The 16,558-nt window shown below is 39.0% G+C and overlaps 1 protein-coding gene across 14 annotated transcripts in view; it reads right to left on the bottom strand.

Annotated features, from left to right (window-relative positions):
- The window catches only part of ANXA11 (annexin A11), a 73,535-nt gene that overhangs the window by 4,268 nt on the left and 52,709 nt on the right, over positions 1-16,558 (bottom strand). For all 14 annotated transcript variants that reach the window (XM_068950564.1, XM_068950570.1, XM_068950572.1 and 11 more), the window contains 11 exons: positions 9,745-9,805; positions 8,460-8,572; positions 6,505-6,906; positions 5,880-5,967; positions 5,404-5,498; positions 4,847-4,960; positions 3,598-3,688; positions 3,397-3,476; positions 3,207-3,263; positions 2,202-2,295; positions 1,352-1,447 (listed from right to left, as the gene is read on the bottom strand). In XM_068950564.1, the coding sequence (XP_068806665.1) occupies positions 1,352-1,447; positions 2,202-2,295; positions 3,207-3,263; positions 3,397-3,476; positions 3,598-3,688; positions 4,847-4,960; positions 5,404-5,498; positions 5,880-5,967; positions 6,505-6,906; positions 8,460-8,572; positions 9,745-9,796 (1,282 nt within the window). In that variant the 5' untranslated portion in view covers positions 9,797-9,805. The remainder of the gene's footprint in view (positions 1-1,351; positions 1,448-2,201; positions 2,296-3,206; positions 3,264-3,396; positions 3,477-3,597; positions 3,689-4,846; positions 4,961-5,403; positions 5,499-5,879; positions 5,968-6,504; positions 6,907-8,459; positions 8,573-9,744; positions 9,806-16,558) is intronic.

Here is a 16,558-nt window from a genome sequence, read left to right as displayed (position 1 = left end):
CTAAATTTAATTGACACAGTTTATGAGACATCTGAATGAGCAAAATCTAAATCAAATTACTATTATATTAATGAGGCTAGTAAGAGAATTCTTCATTAATCATCAGAATTAAAATCTATATAATGACCCTATGTTGGGTACAGTACACAGTCATGCAAGCTAAGGCAAACTACACAGAAAACAAACCACACTTGTCTCATTTCGTGGCACAAAAAGGTATGAAAAGCAATCACATAAGATCAAGATAGAACAAAAGGGGCAAATCTAAATACATAGTCACAGCAATGCACATTCTATACAGAAAAAGTATTTTTCTCAGTAGGAAAACGTAGACGGGAAATAGCAGTTCAACACATATACAATTGTCAATGATACGCATAAACCAATTCAAAACAAGTGACAAAGCACACGAAACGCCTGTCTCTTGATCACTGTATTCAGTTAAAATAAAACACTTGCACTTGGAAATGTTATTGTAAATTACCATTTGTACAGTCCTGAAAGCTTTAAAGAAAGCAAAATCAAATATTTTCAATTAGAAAAATCTTTTTCATGAAAATAAGGTGCACAGAACAAATCACGCTGAAGTCATCAACTGATCTATGTAATTAAAATCTAATTAATAAAGAAACTATTTGGTGAACGTTAATAACAATTCTTCCGTAGCTTTAGCACGGAGAGACCCAGACAGAGCCAGACACACATACAGAGAGACTAACTGAGACTGAAACAGAGAGAGAGAGAGAGATCCAAAATTGTATCTGTAATAAGCCATTTCAAATATAATTGCTGCACAAGGACTCAGGGCCTTGCCCAAACACCATAGGAAACAGTGACTGCTTTTCAAGGGACCACAGTAGACCTGAGGTAAGTCTTTGCTTTTCAGAAGTACTGGAGGCATTTATATGAAGATGTGACAAAGCTGTAAGCCAGGAGAAATAACAGCCTCTCTGAAACCAAATTTAAGTTTTCTGTCTACTAAAAATAAGAGGTTAATGCCCAAATATTTTGCTCGATTTCCAAAGCTGTCATGTACATCATCCTCATTGCCTCTGTGATTGGTACACGTTCTCATTGCTTTTTATTAATTACCTCTCCCCAGTTTAACACTCAAAATTGAACATGTGAAATCTAAATCCAACCGCTGCCTGAAGCAAAAGCCTCATCTGTCATTCTGAGGTGTTTTAAATGCTTTATTAACCACAGGCAAGTTCCCACGAAAGCTCAACAGGAAAAGCATAAAACTGGAATTATGACTAAGAACAGCAGCCTCAGTTGGTGTCACAAATATAACCATCGCAGCCCGTCCTAGTACTGACACCACGAACGGAATTGCCAAGATGGAACATACCTACTGCCAGCATGCCCCTTTCCAGGTCTCCAGACATTTCACGACATATGCTTTTCTCAATGTCCCGGTTACACATCCTCTGGTATTCACTGAAAACTGTTAAAGGAAGAGAAAGTTTTCAGGAGTTGGTCTCACAAAAGCAGTGGCACTGGTGCATGCTGGACACTATTTCATTCACACTTCTCAACTTTCTCTTATGCTACAGTGTGCTCACATAGAGGTTTTAAAACCTCTAAGATTAACACTACTGCATCAACAACGTTATTTTATTTAAAATGGCATCGTGATCTTTCTACCTTGTCTAGTTCCTTGCTTATTTTTAAAGAGAGAGTCCAAGGCAGTGCAGTAAGGGAAACAGTGGAATTCTCCCCGGAAAGTTTTGGCTGTCTATAAAATCAAGATAACAACATTCAAATTTTCCCCTACCTCCACCTTTCCCCTCCATATGGTTGTGGACGTGGAGTTACTAAAGCGTTTACACCACTATGGACTGATGTAACACACTATCACTAGCAACAAAAAAAGGGAATAGGTGGAGCATCATTGCAGGTGTGCTTGTATACATACAAGCATGCACAACTACGCCAATTCTAATTTCTCATTTCTTTTATCAGGGAAACATTTGAACAAATATGACCTCTACCAGTTCCGACCTTTAAGACAGACAATCATAACGTACAGCTCCTGCATAGCCCTTTCCATCAGCAGAGTTCACCCTGCTTTACTCTGAGGTATCGTTACCCCCATTCTGCAGATAGCAGAACTCGGGCACAGAACTGCGTTACTCATTTTTATCATTACACACAACTGAATAGAGCTGATGCTTACACAGAGGTCTGGACACCATTACCTGCTCTGAGGTGGGCCCTGCTTCTTGCACACAGAATGGCATTGAATTTGGACTCATCAGTCCCTAGACGGCTCTCTCCGGCTGCATATAACTCCTAAACACAGAATTCACATTTCATTATTCATGCAGTCAAGCTGGAAAATTAAGTTATAGACCCATTTTCTTACAGCCTCTCCTCCTTTTATACTTATCACTTGGCCTAAATACTGCTGGAAAACAGGAGCAAGCAGTAAGTAGCAACTAGTTCTAACCTTCACGCAACACACTAGGAGCCTTATTTGCAGCTGTCTTAGCTTACTGATGCATTAAGCACTGAACACAAGAGCTCCAGACTACTCCAGGGGGAAAAGTTTAGCTAAGAAGCTGAAAACTATTTTTCCTAACAGAGTTTGTGTCTAGCCTCTTTTCCACACCTCTACAGATGTTCTGAGATGCTCATATTTCTCTTCTCATCTTTGAGCTAAGGTATACTATGCAGAAAGTTAATTGCATTACTATTCATATGACAATCATGTGCTGAAATGATCCAGAGCTTTCTCCTTGCTGCATGGTGAGTCAGAACCCAATGAAAAAGTAATGTATAAATTACTAAATCCAAGTGCCCTACTTGCTGCACAAATCTAGAGTTCCTTAGATTTCAGGCAAAGGGTATGGAATAGATTAAGTTTCCCTCCACATGCACATCAATCCAAATCTCACTTTAGAGTTGTGACTTAGTTGTTGTGCTTTAGTAAGAGGCACAGTCACTCAACAGAACCCGGAAAAGCAAGATGGATGGAGTGAGAGTAAAAACTTATTCCCAAAAGCTTCATCTCTGCAATGGAGCTGCATGGCTCTATTAGGGCTTTTCACGTCCCTTCCATCCCCTGAAACATGAGCCCTACACCAGGGAAAAAAAAAAAAATCACACTCTGCCGAAAAGGAAGAGTAAGTAGGAATTACATACTCAAATTTCAGTGTTTTGAATTGATTATACTTACAAATTATGGTGAACTTCCTACTGACCTGCACATCTCTTTGGACAACAGACATGTCAACAGTTGTACTTTCATCTCTGTTTCCCTGAAAGAATTTAAAGATACAAAGGCTGTGCTGGTGGTCTTCACAAAAAACCAAAAAAATTAAAACAAAAAACAAACAAACAAAAACACACACACAAGAAACCCAAACCCCAAAAAGCCCTGCATGCAGGTACCTGAGAAAGTGAAACTAAAAGCCTCTGAAAATGTCCAGATGTGTCACTTTTGACTGCGTCCTCCAGAGTTTTCTTAAATTCTGGAAGAGAGTCACAATCACGAATCATCATACACCCCTGCTCATTTCCGAAACTCTTATCTTTAGTCAGTGACTAAGAAAAAAAGCAAGAAAAATCTGATGGAACAGTGACAAATTTAACCTGCTTTATAGACCCTGTTGAGTTCCTGAATATGCTCGTTACTGCGAGAAGCTAGAATTTCAATGAGGCAATTCTCATCTGTGCCAACACCCTAAAACAAAGCATACAGAAAAAAAACATTCACTTCTCAGATACTCATCTGACTTTTACAACCTACTATGAGAGAAATGCAATAAAGCTGTAGAACCAAATACAATTCAGAATAGCAACTTGTTATAACAGGAGTCAAAGTGAGTAGTTTACATGCTACTTATAACAGAAATTTCCAAGCACATTTGGGTATTAAAGATATTATTTTAATGAACTGTTTGTTTTATCAATGAACAATTTCATTTTAAAATGTCATCTTCCATACCAGATTTCAGGCATTGTAAGAAGCCATTTTTTCTACCTAGTGAAGATTTGTTAATTAAATAGGTATCTTCCACCATCTATTAAATAATAACAGTTGCAATCACAACGCAGCTAATACTACTTCATCCTCCTAGCTTTTTAAAAAGAACAGCCAAAGAATATTTAAATATATGTACTGACTCAGTAATGGAAATGTTTACGTTAGCTTCACTTAAACATCTTCTTGAAATACAACCGTTTGACCTGTTTTTATTAAGAAAAAAAATTCTTATAGGTCTGTCTTATTGCTGTAAAGAGGAACAGTACCCAATATACAGTATCCATAATACCTCAGAAAATGCTCAGCATGAGCTAGGAAAATACACTTTACAGGTTGGGAAAACAGAGAAAGAAGGTACACCCCATCCAAAAAATTTATGAACCCAGTTTTCAGAGGTACTTTTGAGCAGGGAGTGTAAAGGAATAAGAAACTAAGTTGAGCACCTTGATATTCAGAGCCATCACAGCTCAAAGCAAAAACTCAGGAACAAAGGTGTCCACAGAGTACCCAGCTTGGAAGAGAGCTGCCTCAGCAGCTTGCTCAAGATCACACAATGAATGAACTGCACAGTCTATGCTAGAACTTAAGTTTCTGACTTTTTTTTGTATTTATATTTTTGTTACAACACAAACCCATAAAGCAGTCTTTACCTCTAGATAAATAATCTATCAGAACAATATTTCTCAGTTTTACTATCACTTGTCTCCAAGAAATGGGGTACAGATCAGTCATATAGTGGGTTGAACACCTGAAAGGAGCGGAGGGAATTTAAGTTCAGACTTCTACATGACTAACAAAAATTGTTTTACCTCAAGTATCTCCACCATCTTTTAAATTTAAATCTCACACACAAACCTTTATAGCTTCCTTGATTTCATAAGCATCAAACAGGACAGGTGTCTTCATCATTGCCAAGATTGTCTTCTCAAAGTTACCTGATAGCTCAGACTTGAGATCCTTGATCAAATCCTAATGAGAAGTAAAAACAAGGGGAAAAAAAAAAGAAAAAGCATAAAGACTACAGTTGAGAAATACGATGACCGAAATTGTGGAGTTTAACTAGAAGTCTTTATGGGTAAGCATCAATAATACATCCACAAAGTAAAGCTATTTCATTTAACAATGCTAAAACAAGCAAAATTACCACATATATTTAGGTAATTAAGTTCAAATTAAATAGACTGCACAGACCAAAGGGTCAAAGTAACTTTAGCAGAGAAATAGCTTTACACATTTCATTAGAAACCCTGCATGGGTGTCAAGAGTGGGTAAAATCAGAACCTTAAACAAGCTATGGATTTGTGAACCACGAGTTTTTTTGTTTTTTGTTTTCATCAGACACCAACTCTTAACTTCTCTTAAGAGAAGATAGGCTCTATTTCTTCCTTGTTCTGTGCTTGTAGTACACTTGCCTTTCCATAAGCTGTTTTGAAGGACAAGATGATCTGCTGTCGTTGTTTGTTTGAACGACTTCCGAGACAATCTATAATCGCCTGCTCATCAGTTCCTGTACGCACACACAGACACCACAGAATGAGCATATGCATGTCATGTGATGACTCAGCTTTCTATTATAATTTGATCCTACCTCTGTTAAGCTCAACTGAAGCACATGTGTGCCTTTAATGCATCTACTGAATCTCCTTCTTGTTATGACCACAGAAGTGTAGATCTACTCCCAACCACAAACACAATGAGAATAGAAACAAAAACATATCAAACTTATAATGTTTTTTATGCCTACATTCAATTCCAATAATTCTTCGGATAATCAAGGATAACCACGAGTGAACTATCCCAGTACATATGTAACAATGGAGAAAGGCAGTGCTGAATTAAAGCTGCAATTCTACTTTTAACTTGAAATGTAAATCCACAGGCTGCTCACCAAACCCCTTCATTGCCTTCCTCAAGACTTCCGCATCCTTCAGAGGATCAAATCCTGGTGCATCAGTGATTGTACCTCGGTTTCCATACTAAATCATAGGAAGTTGAGTAGCATATTAGTATTAACCAGCAAAAGACTGCATTTTACTACTTAGAAAAGATAAACACTACTACCGATTCTCTTTTTTGTTAGGTAGTAAAGGAAACTCAACAGAACTTTAAGAACTTTTTCATTTCTATACTGTATTTTCTCAGAATTTGAGAGACAAAAAAAGTTCATTGATATTAAGTTCATTAAAAGTTCATTGATATTATGCTATCCTATTAATTAAGGTCTAATGAAACTGTATGCATAACTGGAAATACTTAAGATCAGGAAAGATAAATTTAATGAAATTCAAATTCACTTGAAAACCTTCTTCTTGGGTTAATGCAGTAAAACAGCATTTATTTTAAATCGTATGAGTCTATATTGCTGGAAAAGATCCATCTCTCTCTCTCTCCAGTCAAACCTCTTCTCATGCCTGTGTTTTCAATTTCAGGCTTAGGTTACTCTTAAACATACAAAGAAAATGTATAAAAACATACACAGTCACGTTTTAAACAAAAACACTGAATGCTCTTACTGCTCCAGGAGTGACTGCAGGCACTGCAGAGCCCGAGTAAGAGGGCATAGACGGATTCACAGTTGGGCCTGCGGGATAACTTGGCATTGGCTGCTGTCCAGGTGATGGCATGGGCTGCTGCCCTGGATAAGTTGCGGGCGGTTGCCCTGGATAGCTCACAGGCTGCTGACCTGAAGGTGGCATGGGCTGGCCCGGCACAGGACCACTTGGGTACCCTGGGTAAGCTGGCATTCCTGATGGTGGATTTCCTCCAGGTGGAGGGTACACCCCATAAGAGGGCTGCTGTCCTGATGGAGGTTGCCCAAAGCCACCGGGAGGGATTGGGGGATAACCCCCAGGTGTTGAAGGATATATGCCTTGTGGTACGTTTGTCCCTCCAAAGGTCCCTGCCATACTGGAAGCCTGCAGTGAGAGACAACAAAGCAAGAGATAGTAAGGTGTAAAATAGGTCGAGTTTCAATAACATGCTTAACATAGTAAAAGCATTAAAAAACAAAAAACAGCATACACAACACAGATAGTTGGTCTGCATCTGCAAAATCACTTTGCAATAAAAAGATTTTACCAGCAAGAAAGATGGAAGAGACTATATTCAGTTGACTCTTGCTTCACTGTAATCATAAGCTGCCATACACCAAGAAGCAGAATCCACCGTCACATACATAACCACTGCATCCAGCATTATATTCCACTCACTCAGAAAACCACCAATAGCCACACACTTCTTGTTCTAAAAGAGATCACAACAATTAATCCCAGCAACACAAAACTATGCTTATTCCTTCTCTGTCCATGGCTGCCTTATGCTAATCACAGCAACATTTAAGTACAGGGATTTACTCTGAGCAACTCCTGGCTGTTTTATAAGGGAAAAGCATGCATTAATGGTTTACAAATAACAGGAGTCTTTGGACTATATTTGGCAGAAACCAAAAAGCAGATATTCCACTCCACATGCAGTATCATCTTCCCACATTTTTACACTCTGACCCTCTTCTACAGAGGATCCAGAAGAATTAACGTTTGATGACTGCAGTATTCTCACAAAATAGTTGCTGCGGATATTGTTATGTGCACCCCAGGTAATTTGTTGCTCATTTGGATTGCTGGCTGCCAAATCACTGCACTTAATAAATTCTCAGAAAGGCACCTGTGATGTAAGTGTCTTCTAATAGACTGTATATTCTTTATATAATAGATTTCTGAAGACTAAATTGTTAGAAATGTCACTCAGTTCTACTCCAAGAAAAAAAAAAAAACACACACTGAAACACACACAAAAACCTAAAACAAGCAACAGCAACAACCAAAAGAAAAAATACAACCCCCCCCCACCCCAATGGAAACACCTGCATTTTCTTCAATCAACATAAAAGGTTTTAACGTACATCTTTTAAACATTAGTGGTTACAAAAGACAGCCTGGTCCTGTATTCTTTTTGGGTATGAGTCACTGTTACATAGACCTCACAGCCTGGTTCCCTATTCAGACTGGCCAAAAGCCAGATAAGGCACAAAACCTGGATTGCGTTTGCCAAAACGAATATTTCAATAATGGATACTCAGTGTTAGTGGGTCATCTCCCTAGTCCTCTGCACAGCAAAAGCAAAGTTGAGTTACTTTTATATTCATGGCTTTTGAAGTTAAGGTCTTTAAAACAAAAAAAACCAACAACAACAAAAAAAACCAACATTTAACTAGTGGTTTGCTTTCCTAAAATAAGGAATAGCTTGTGGTACCTATTTTCTTCAATAGATGACATTGAATTCTCAGCAGCAGACATAAGGGCTTGGCTTTACATAGCCTTTTTTTTTTTTTTTTTTTTTTTTTTGCAAGTCTGCACGTTTCATATGTAGAACACAAACTACATCTGTAATAAACTACTGTGTTGCAACGCCAGAATCAGAGCCTTGCACTTGAGTCAGAGTAAAATATATTAAATGAAATTAAACTCACCATCCCGGCCATGTAGCTTGGATTGAATTGATTGGCATAGCCAGCCACGTTTTCTAGACCAATCGGAGGTGGATTTGAAGGTGGATAAACAGCACCACCCCAAGGATTGCTACCTGAAATCAAGAACAGCTGTACTGAAACAAAAAATTACATATTTTCAAACCTATTTCTAATGTAATGTCTGTCACATACTGGCAGTTTGGGAGGAGAAAAATTAGAGGTCCGTAGTCACAGTGCAATTGTGAAACAAAGAAAGGCCTCAGTGGAAATTCCTAATCATGGTAGCTACCACTGAATCTGTACATTCTTTTTTTTTTTTTTTTTTAAAATAACTCTGAACATATTTGAAGAAGATTCATATTCACAAGTTAATACTTGTAACACCGTATTTTGATTAGAAAAAATTTTGTCTTAAACCACATAAAATTATCTGAGTGTTCCAAGAGAAAGGATACTATTAGCTCCTTTTAGGCTGGTAGTTTAGTACAGAGCACAATACAGTACACTCACACGTGGCCAAGTAACAAAACAACTTGGCTGTGCACAGCTGTACAGCCTTGTCAGCATAGCAGTCTACCTGAGCTAGAACACCCTACTGAGAAATAGCAGTTTTTATCCCAGGGTACCCTGGCTACTTTGCTTCCCATTTCTGAGTTAGCTCCCATAACTCCACACTTTGCCAAATACATGCAACTCCAGTCCTTTCTTTCTGTGCTGTCATTACCAACAACTAAAAAGTTCACTCAGACACCAAACGGTAGTTACATATTTCATTAACGTTATATTATCCTAACCAACGTCCTTTTTAACGGCCACATCCCTTCCATATACAACTGCCTGCTTACGAGCAGTGAATTAGGGATAATATCATAAATAAAAGCCCTGATTTTTTGTGGGATATAAGTCTTAAATTGTGCAACTGATTTCTCCCCTTCAATTTTCCTCACCAGCTGCTCTCATGACTCAGTATTACTGACAGGATACTTCCTTGATGTTTATCGATCTTGGCCAAAACGATGACTATCTCCCAGTTTTAAATGCATAACTTGAGATGAATTGACTTTATATGGACACAGGGTGGAGCATCCATCTTCTATAAATCACGTTACCAAGAATCTCTGACCAGGATAAAATGAGACTTAAAAGAGAACACAGAGAGCTGCAATGACTCAAGAAAACCCTCCAGGGGCCTGTTCTTACATTCATTCCACCTTCCTATTCCTGAAAAAAAACAAAACAAAACACACCACTGTCACTTAACATTTACTTCATCCAAACAGCTTACCTGGGGCTGCTGGCGGATATCCACCTGCTGGGGGATAACCAGGGTAACTCATTGCAAAGATCTGAAAAATACATGTGATACAATTATTTTCGGTAATGCTTCACTAACTGTATCATATAAAATTAACAGGGAACACTCTTGCAGTAGCCTGTGAGCAAGATGTATAAATCTCTGCTCAACATAAACTGTACAAGTTGCAGAGGCTTTTTTCCCTGGGAAATCTCTTCCCATTTCCTTTTGCTGGACCAATAACATGTTCAAATTATCTAAATAGCTGAAGAGTGATTCATCAAACTATTCCTTTCTTATTCATTCTGGTTACTAGTTACCCTCACTTTGTCTTTAACATTGTTAAGGATGCATCACTTGAACACACTTTATTGCTCTATTAAAGTATCAACCAGTTTGCAACCTATACAAAACAGTCAGTCTTATCAATTAAGAGTAGAAAGTTAGGTGATAAGCAAGCCACGTCTTCAAATAAGTAATTTTATGAGAAGTGCTGAATGACATTTAAATGCAAACGTCTGCACAACTGCAAGGTCAGACGAAGAAGCTGAAAAGATATTTTATGCTTACAGCATTGCTATGAGATGCAAAGGGTTTACAGAAAGGTAAGAGCACTAGAACAAATTGGGTCTCTCAAAGCTCTGATAGTGCATCTGTCCGGGCAAAAGTGCACAGTCATTTGTTGTCCAGAATAAGAGTGGAGTGTCGAACAGGAAGGGCAGCTAGCTATATGCTATACTAAAATGATTTTCCAGACTGCAGAAAGGTTTATTTTAAACAGAGTAATTATCAGGAAGAACGGTAAAAGTAACCCAAAGAGCTTGCTCCAAATTAAGAAAGTGTCCAGGGAATCTTCACTTCAGCTTTTTCAAGGTTATTTTTAGGGACAACCCCCAGGCTATTTTTAACACTACTGTGCAAACAGTATCCTCTTCTCTTCTGTCCCCTGAAGCACTGAATGTGTGGGGCTATGCAGACCAGGAAAGTTGAGAGACTCAGTAAAGCTTTATGGGGAGTAAGAAATGGATACTCAGTTAGATACTAAGTATACTTTAGATACTTGGTTACAAGTTACATTCACAGTGAGCTATACTCCAGATCATCTACCTTAATTTGTTTAATTCCAGCAGCTGCCCACACTCCCATCTCCATCTACCTCCCATAAACTGTCACCAACCCCAAGAAAAAAACCACACCCAAACAACAAAACCTTTGGCTTTTGAATTCTACTTTCTTGCACTGCTGGGGAGCAAGAAGCCTCTCAACAAATTAACTGCCAAGGTACTGCTTTGTTTTTCAGGGTATTCGCTGCCTTTTGCGTCTGGCTTGTTTTGCTGAGTTTTGGAGTTTTCTTGTGTTTTGCTCTGCGTGGGGTCGGAGGAAGGGTTGGCTGTTTTTGTATAATCATGTTAACTTCCTCTTCCGGCTTGCATGGCTCTTTTGCATAACAGTGGAATGGGAAAACATTTTTTAAAAAAGGAAAATACGAATAGGAAATATTCAACCTATTAAAAAAGCCTGCCTGGACTTCATGCTGCATGTACTCATTTAAGTTTAAAGAAAAAAAAGAAAGAAAGAGAGAGAAGTGAACTAAGAGAAATGACAAATGAACAGAGACTAAAAGTTATAACTGTGTTTTACCTCTACCCCAGTGAGAAAGCATCTAAGGTACTCACTAAATATGTGCACATACTTCTCAGCACTAGAGAGAAGCCTCTTTGCCACGAATCTAGAAGGGATCTCTCTAGCTAAAGAATGATTCCATGCAAGCAAACCCAAGTGCTGCCCTTTCATTCTTGCTATTTCCTGAGTCCCCATCCCCCAGGCAAACAGAAGCACAGGGTGGGGATCATGAGGGGTACAACCGTTACCCCACTTTCAGTGGGGTTTAGCCCTTCCTTTCTTTCGATGGGTGTAACCTGTAATATAGTTAACAATTCAGCAGTCTCACATGAGGAGACCAAGCAGGATGCAAGGTGAGGGAACTTGCCAAAATTTTTGTAGAATCAGGCTTTTAATTCATGAACTGTCAATCACAAATGGCCACATTTAAACTTCAAAAAATCTCCATGGAAGTCAAAACCCCACACAAATGTCATAGCCTAGCTCCTCATATCCAATTGTGAGAACAGACTGCAGGTTAGCCAACATTACACTGTTCATAACTGGATATCTAAAGCAAAAAGGCTCACAGATAATTATATTGTATCAGATACTCACAGAGTATTCGACATGAAATGGAAAACTTTTTTCTCATATTCTCTTCAGCCTTGGTTTCCCATGAGATCTCCTACTGTAGTGGTCCCTAGGTGTTCTGGAGCAATTTAAATATCAAAGCTGTTGCTGGGATTTATTTTACCACCTACACACAGAGCAAATGATGTTCTACAGGGCCATGACAGTAAGACCTACCTACATTAAAAAGATTCATCTTGTAGACATCCTAAAGACACCAAATTATCCCTAGACTATTTTAATAACTCCTTGAACTAGTCACAGGCTAGATAAATAATAACTGCCATCCCTAAAATTCTGCATCTCACACTAATCTTGACAGCATCTCTGCAGAAACCTTAGATCCTACCACCAAGTCAATTTTGCAAAATAAAACTGAGCAAGATCTGAATTTTGTGGCTAAGCATTATTTCTGCTTTGAGTATTTTTTTAAAAATTACAACAGAAACATGAAAAATCAATATATGGAAATCAATCACAGCAAATTAATTGTAAACTGATCATTGCCATGTTTCTAAGCTGCTGCAAAAAAATCATGTTACACCCCTACTCGTTTCAAAACTGTTTTCTTTGCATTCTTTCTCTACTTGCAAGGGCTTACAGGTTAGGCAACAGCTGTGTCAACAGGCACACAAAAACCCTGTCTCTAAGTCTGACAACACTCATAAGGCTGAGGTACCATGCTAGGCTGCTATTCAGCTTCAGAGCCCTAGCCCAGCCTGCAGGAGGCAGTTACTGCAGCACAGGCAAGCTCCATTCCCCTCTGCCACTCTTGTAACACTTGAAAGGAAACAACACAGATCACTTTACAGGGGTCTGGATCTAACAAGGAAAAGCATGGGCTTTACATGGTGTAGTTTAAAGAATTTGCAGACATGCACATAATTCTACCATCAGGCTCCACAGGACAAAGAGCAAAACCTTAAGAGCCACTATAGATTTAGGGGAATGAGCTTTTTCCCCGCCAAGTCACTGGTCTGAGTCCAGTCCAAGATCTAGTAGTGACTCACATTTTAACAGCAGAAGTCAAACATCATTTGCAAGTCAACCTGGGGTTACTTTATCACATTTGCTGGTATGTCTACTGCTACTCAACACCTGGCCACAGCTGCAGAGAAAGACCAACACAGCTGGCAGCAGTCTGAACCAAGACATTTTCCTAATCTTAAAAACATAGTAATTTCCCACACTCAGAAAACAACACTGTACCTAAAGATTGGAATCAGGCTGTAATAAGTACTTAATTTAATGCTGCTGGGACTACATACTCCTCATACTAGTGTTCCAAAAAACACATAGTACAATCTGCAATCCAGAAAATTGCTCTCGTTCTCATGCACAGGCCAACCTTCCCATACAACTACATCACATTTAATCTCTAAGGAATCTTCAGAGCAAATTCAGCTACATGTTTAGTGGCCGAAGGTATCCATTAGTTGAGGAAGACACCTGAAAACAGAAATAATCTTCCTCCTCCAAGGCCAGGAAGGGAAGGCCTCTCTCTGGCCTTTGTCTGCAAATCTGTGTACCTTCAATCTCTCTAGGAAAGAGAAATATAAAACATCTGGAAGAGGAAAGTTTCAAGTAGCCAAAAGGTTCTCCCCTATTCCCTGACACTTTAGATTAGGCACTTGAGGTGCTTCACTGGTTTTTTTTTTGTGTGTACATTCTACAGAAACAAGGGCTGAAATGTGACACCACACAAGTCCTTTTGCTTCTGGTAAGTTCTTGCTAATTTGCAAGGTCTACCTGATGAGGTAGGAGCACATACAGGTATCACTAAGTCTATTCCCCCAAACATATGGGCACATTGAAGGTAATTAAGCCTATTTGTTAAAGGGCTGCCATAGCAATAATCTCCAGCTCAGATTTTTCATTAATCATCCCCCAAGATCATTGCCTTGCTTCATATTCACCACCTAATGTACAAACACTGTCACTACCTTCAGGACACACCTGCAACGGCCTTAGAAGCACACAGCTCCATCCTAATCCCTGGTAGGATGTAGCAAGAGGTGAAAGGAACAGGGGAAAACAGCACATATGGCCCACATCCACAGAACGCAACATGGAAGTTACAGGAGATTTAAATTCACACCCCATACCAAGAACAAATCTACTTCTGACCAGCTGACAGCATTTGAGGGAAACTCCAAGGAGTCAAAGTTGCCAAGTTTCTTGCCCTTTATCCAGTATAAAATCCCATCTAACCTAAATTTTGATTAAGTGGCACAACAATGTGATATATTTAATAGCAAAGGACACAGAAAACGTTTTTTTTCCCCAAACTTTCTACTGTTTTCCACCTTATAGCAGACCTTAAAAATTAAAAAAAAACCAAAACACTCAAAAAACCAGTTTGCTTGGTTTCCCTTAATAATACTCCTGAATGGCTAATATATCCTAAGGAAAAAACATAGATGTCAAAGCACTCCTAACAATATGAAACAATACTTTAGTAGAGAAAGCAAAACAGAATTATCACTTTTTTGCCAATGTTATTGTGATTATCCTTTTTGCAATATTTAAGAAAGTTCTAGAGTGGATGCTTAAAAGTTCAAAACCATAGCACTATTTATAAAAGAACCCCTCTTCTACTTAGGAGAGGGAAGAGTTTGTTGTGAAAAGTTGTATCCTTTATTGGGCCAAGTGAGATAGCTGTAAAGATGAAAAGCTTCTGGTTATATAAGCCCTTCTCTAAGTGTGTAAACTCCATTTCATTTTAGTGCATAAAACCTACAGCATCAAGTCTGCAATACAAGGCATAATTATTATGCAATATACACAAGGGAGCCCAAACTCTGCACAGAGACATCATCAGGCAGATGCACCTGATTCTTCCGGGAGTGCCTGATGCACATCCTACGTTAAGATTTGGTTCTTACTTACATCCATTTGTAATGCTAGAAGCTAAATCTTGTGGCAAAAAAAATTCACATCCTTTCTGTTCAGCAAGATAGGAGATTTCACTTGTAAATTCACTGATGCCAAATACAAACACAAAGCGCGTAAAGACGTGGTAGCAACTACCTGAGATCTTTCTCTACAGAGACAACGTTCTAGCCCAAAGATCTTTGAAAAGCCACTGTATTTCACAGCAACTTTACAAAACATGACGAAGCTGAACACTTTAATAAGGTCAACTCAAACTGAGGTCGTATGACTCATCCGAATACCACTCACAAAATATTCTTATCCCAAGGAAATGATAATTGCTGAAGGCAATGCCAGTTGTTACTGATATGCATTACACACACACACACACATATATTCATATATGAACTGTTAAGACCCCAACTCATAAGGCCTAGAAGCAAAACGTTATTTAACATTTCTGATCAAAGCTGAAGGCAAAAAACCACGTGCTCCTCCCCTACTGGAAGGAGCACAGACAGCTTCTCTCTTCTTGGCAATTCTGCGTGCTCCTAAAAGGTGAGCCCTGGCCGTGCTTGACCGCCACAGGGGCTTTGCCTGGCCCCACCTAGCGTACACGATGGAGGCTCAAACCCGCCAGCCAGCACCGGCAGCCCTGCTGCAGAGGACACTGACCTCAGCCTGGCCAGCCCCCTGTGCCACCAGCAGGCGCCCGCAGAGGAAAGCCGGCTGCCTCTGCTAACGCCAGCACAGCGAGTTCTGCTGAAGAGTATGCTGCAGTTATGAGCACATGGAAGGGACAAGAGGCACATAAAAACACAGCAAACGAGGAGAAAACAGCATGGCTGTTTAGATTCCTGCTGCATATTACCTTGCTTTGCGTAATAAAACCTGACATATTCCAGGGCTATAACAGGCCCAGGCACTCTGTTGTCTTTTTCTCCCAGCACTTCACTCCTGGAAGTGAGGTGAAACAGATAGATAACCATAAGAAAATAAATTTCTCTGGCTACTCTTATCTTTTGAAATACATGAACAAGAGAAAACACAACAGACTCCATTTCTGATTCTTTCTTTAACAACAGCTATCTACTTTTACCATCCAGTACAATGCAGCTTTGCTGCTTACAAAGTGGCAAACCCTTGCATACGTAATGTGAAAAAAATTTTAGGGCATAAGCATAGTCATGGTACTATACATGGTAAAGTTAAAAAAAGAACAATTACTACTCAGTCACTCAAAACCAAACAAATGAAAATATGATTCAGTCACATTCCTAGCCTGCATAATGCTCTTGCTTAAATTAGTCCCAAAGTGTACATTTCTGATATTCCAATTATTACAGCATCAAAATGATTATTTTTTTACTTCATGTGTAAACATAATAATGAAGAGAACACGGAAAAATGACAAGATACTTTTCCAATAAAGCTTTAGGTACAAAACTCGATTACATGAATTTATCACCAATATGCCCTCCTATTCAAGCTTTTACCCAAATCTTTTAAAAGTTAAGGCAAACAGGTTTGGGATTTTGGGGGGGGGGGGGGGAGAAGGGGGGAGCGTGGGGAAGAGTGAGATGGGCATTTTTTCTTAAGGGGTTCGTTTACTTTTAATCCCATGTGGAACATTCATTTTTAATTCCAAAGTAATTAAAGGAACCTTTAGCAATTAAAACTAAGATTGCTAATGAAG

This window comes from Struthio camelus, chromosome 7 (genome assembly GCF_040807025.1).
Source record: "Struthio camelus isolate bStrCam1 chromosome 7, bStrCam1.hap1, whole genome shotgun sequence".
Lineage (NCBI taxonomy): Eukaryota > Metazoa > Chordata > Aves > Struthioniformes > Struthionidae > Struthio > Struthio camelus.
The sequence above is the reverse complement of the archived record's forward strand: the minus strand, read 5'-3'. Positions and strand labels throughout refer to the sequence as shown.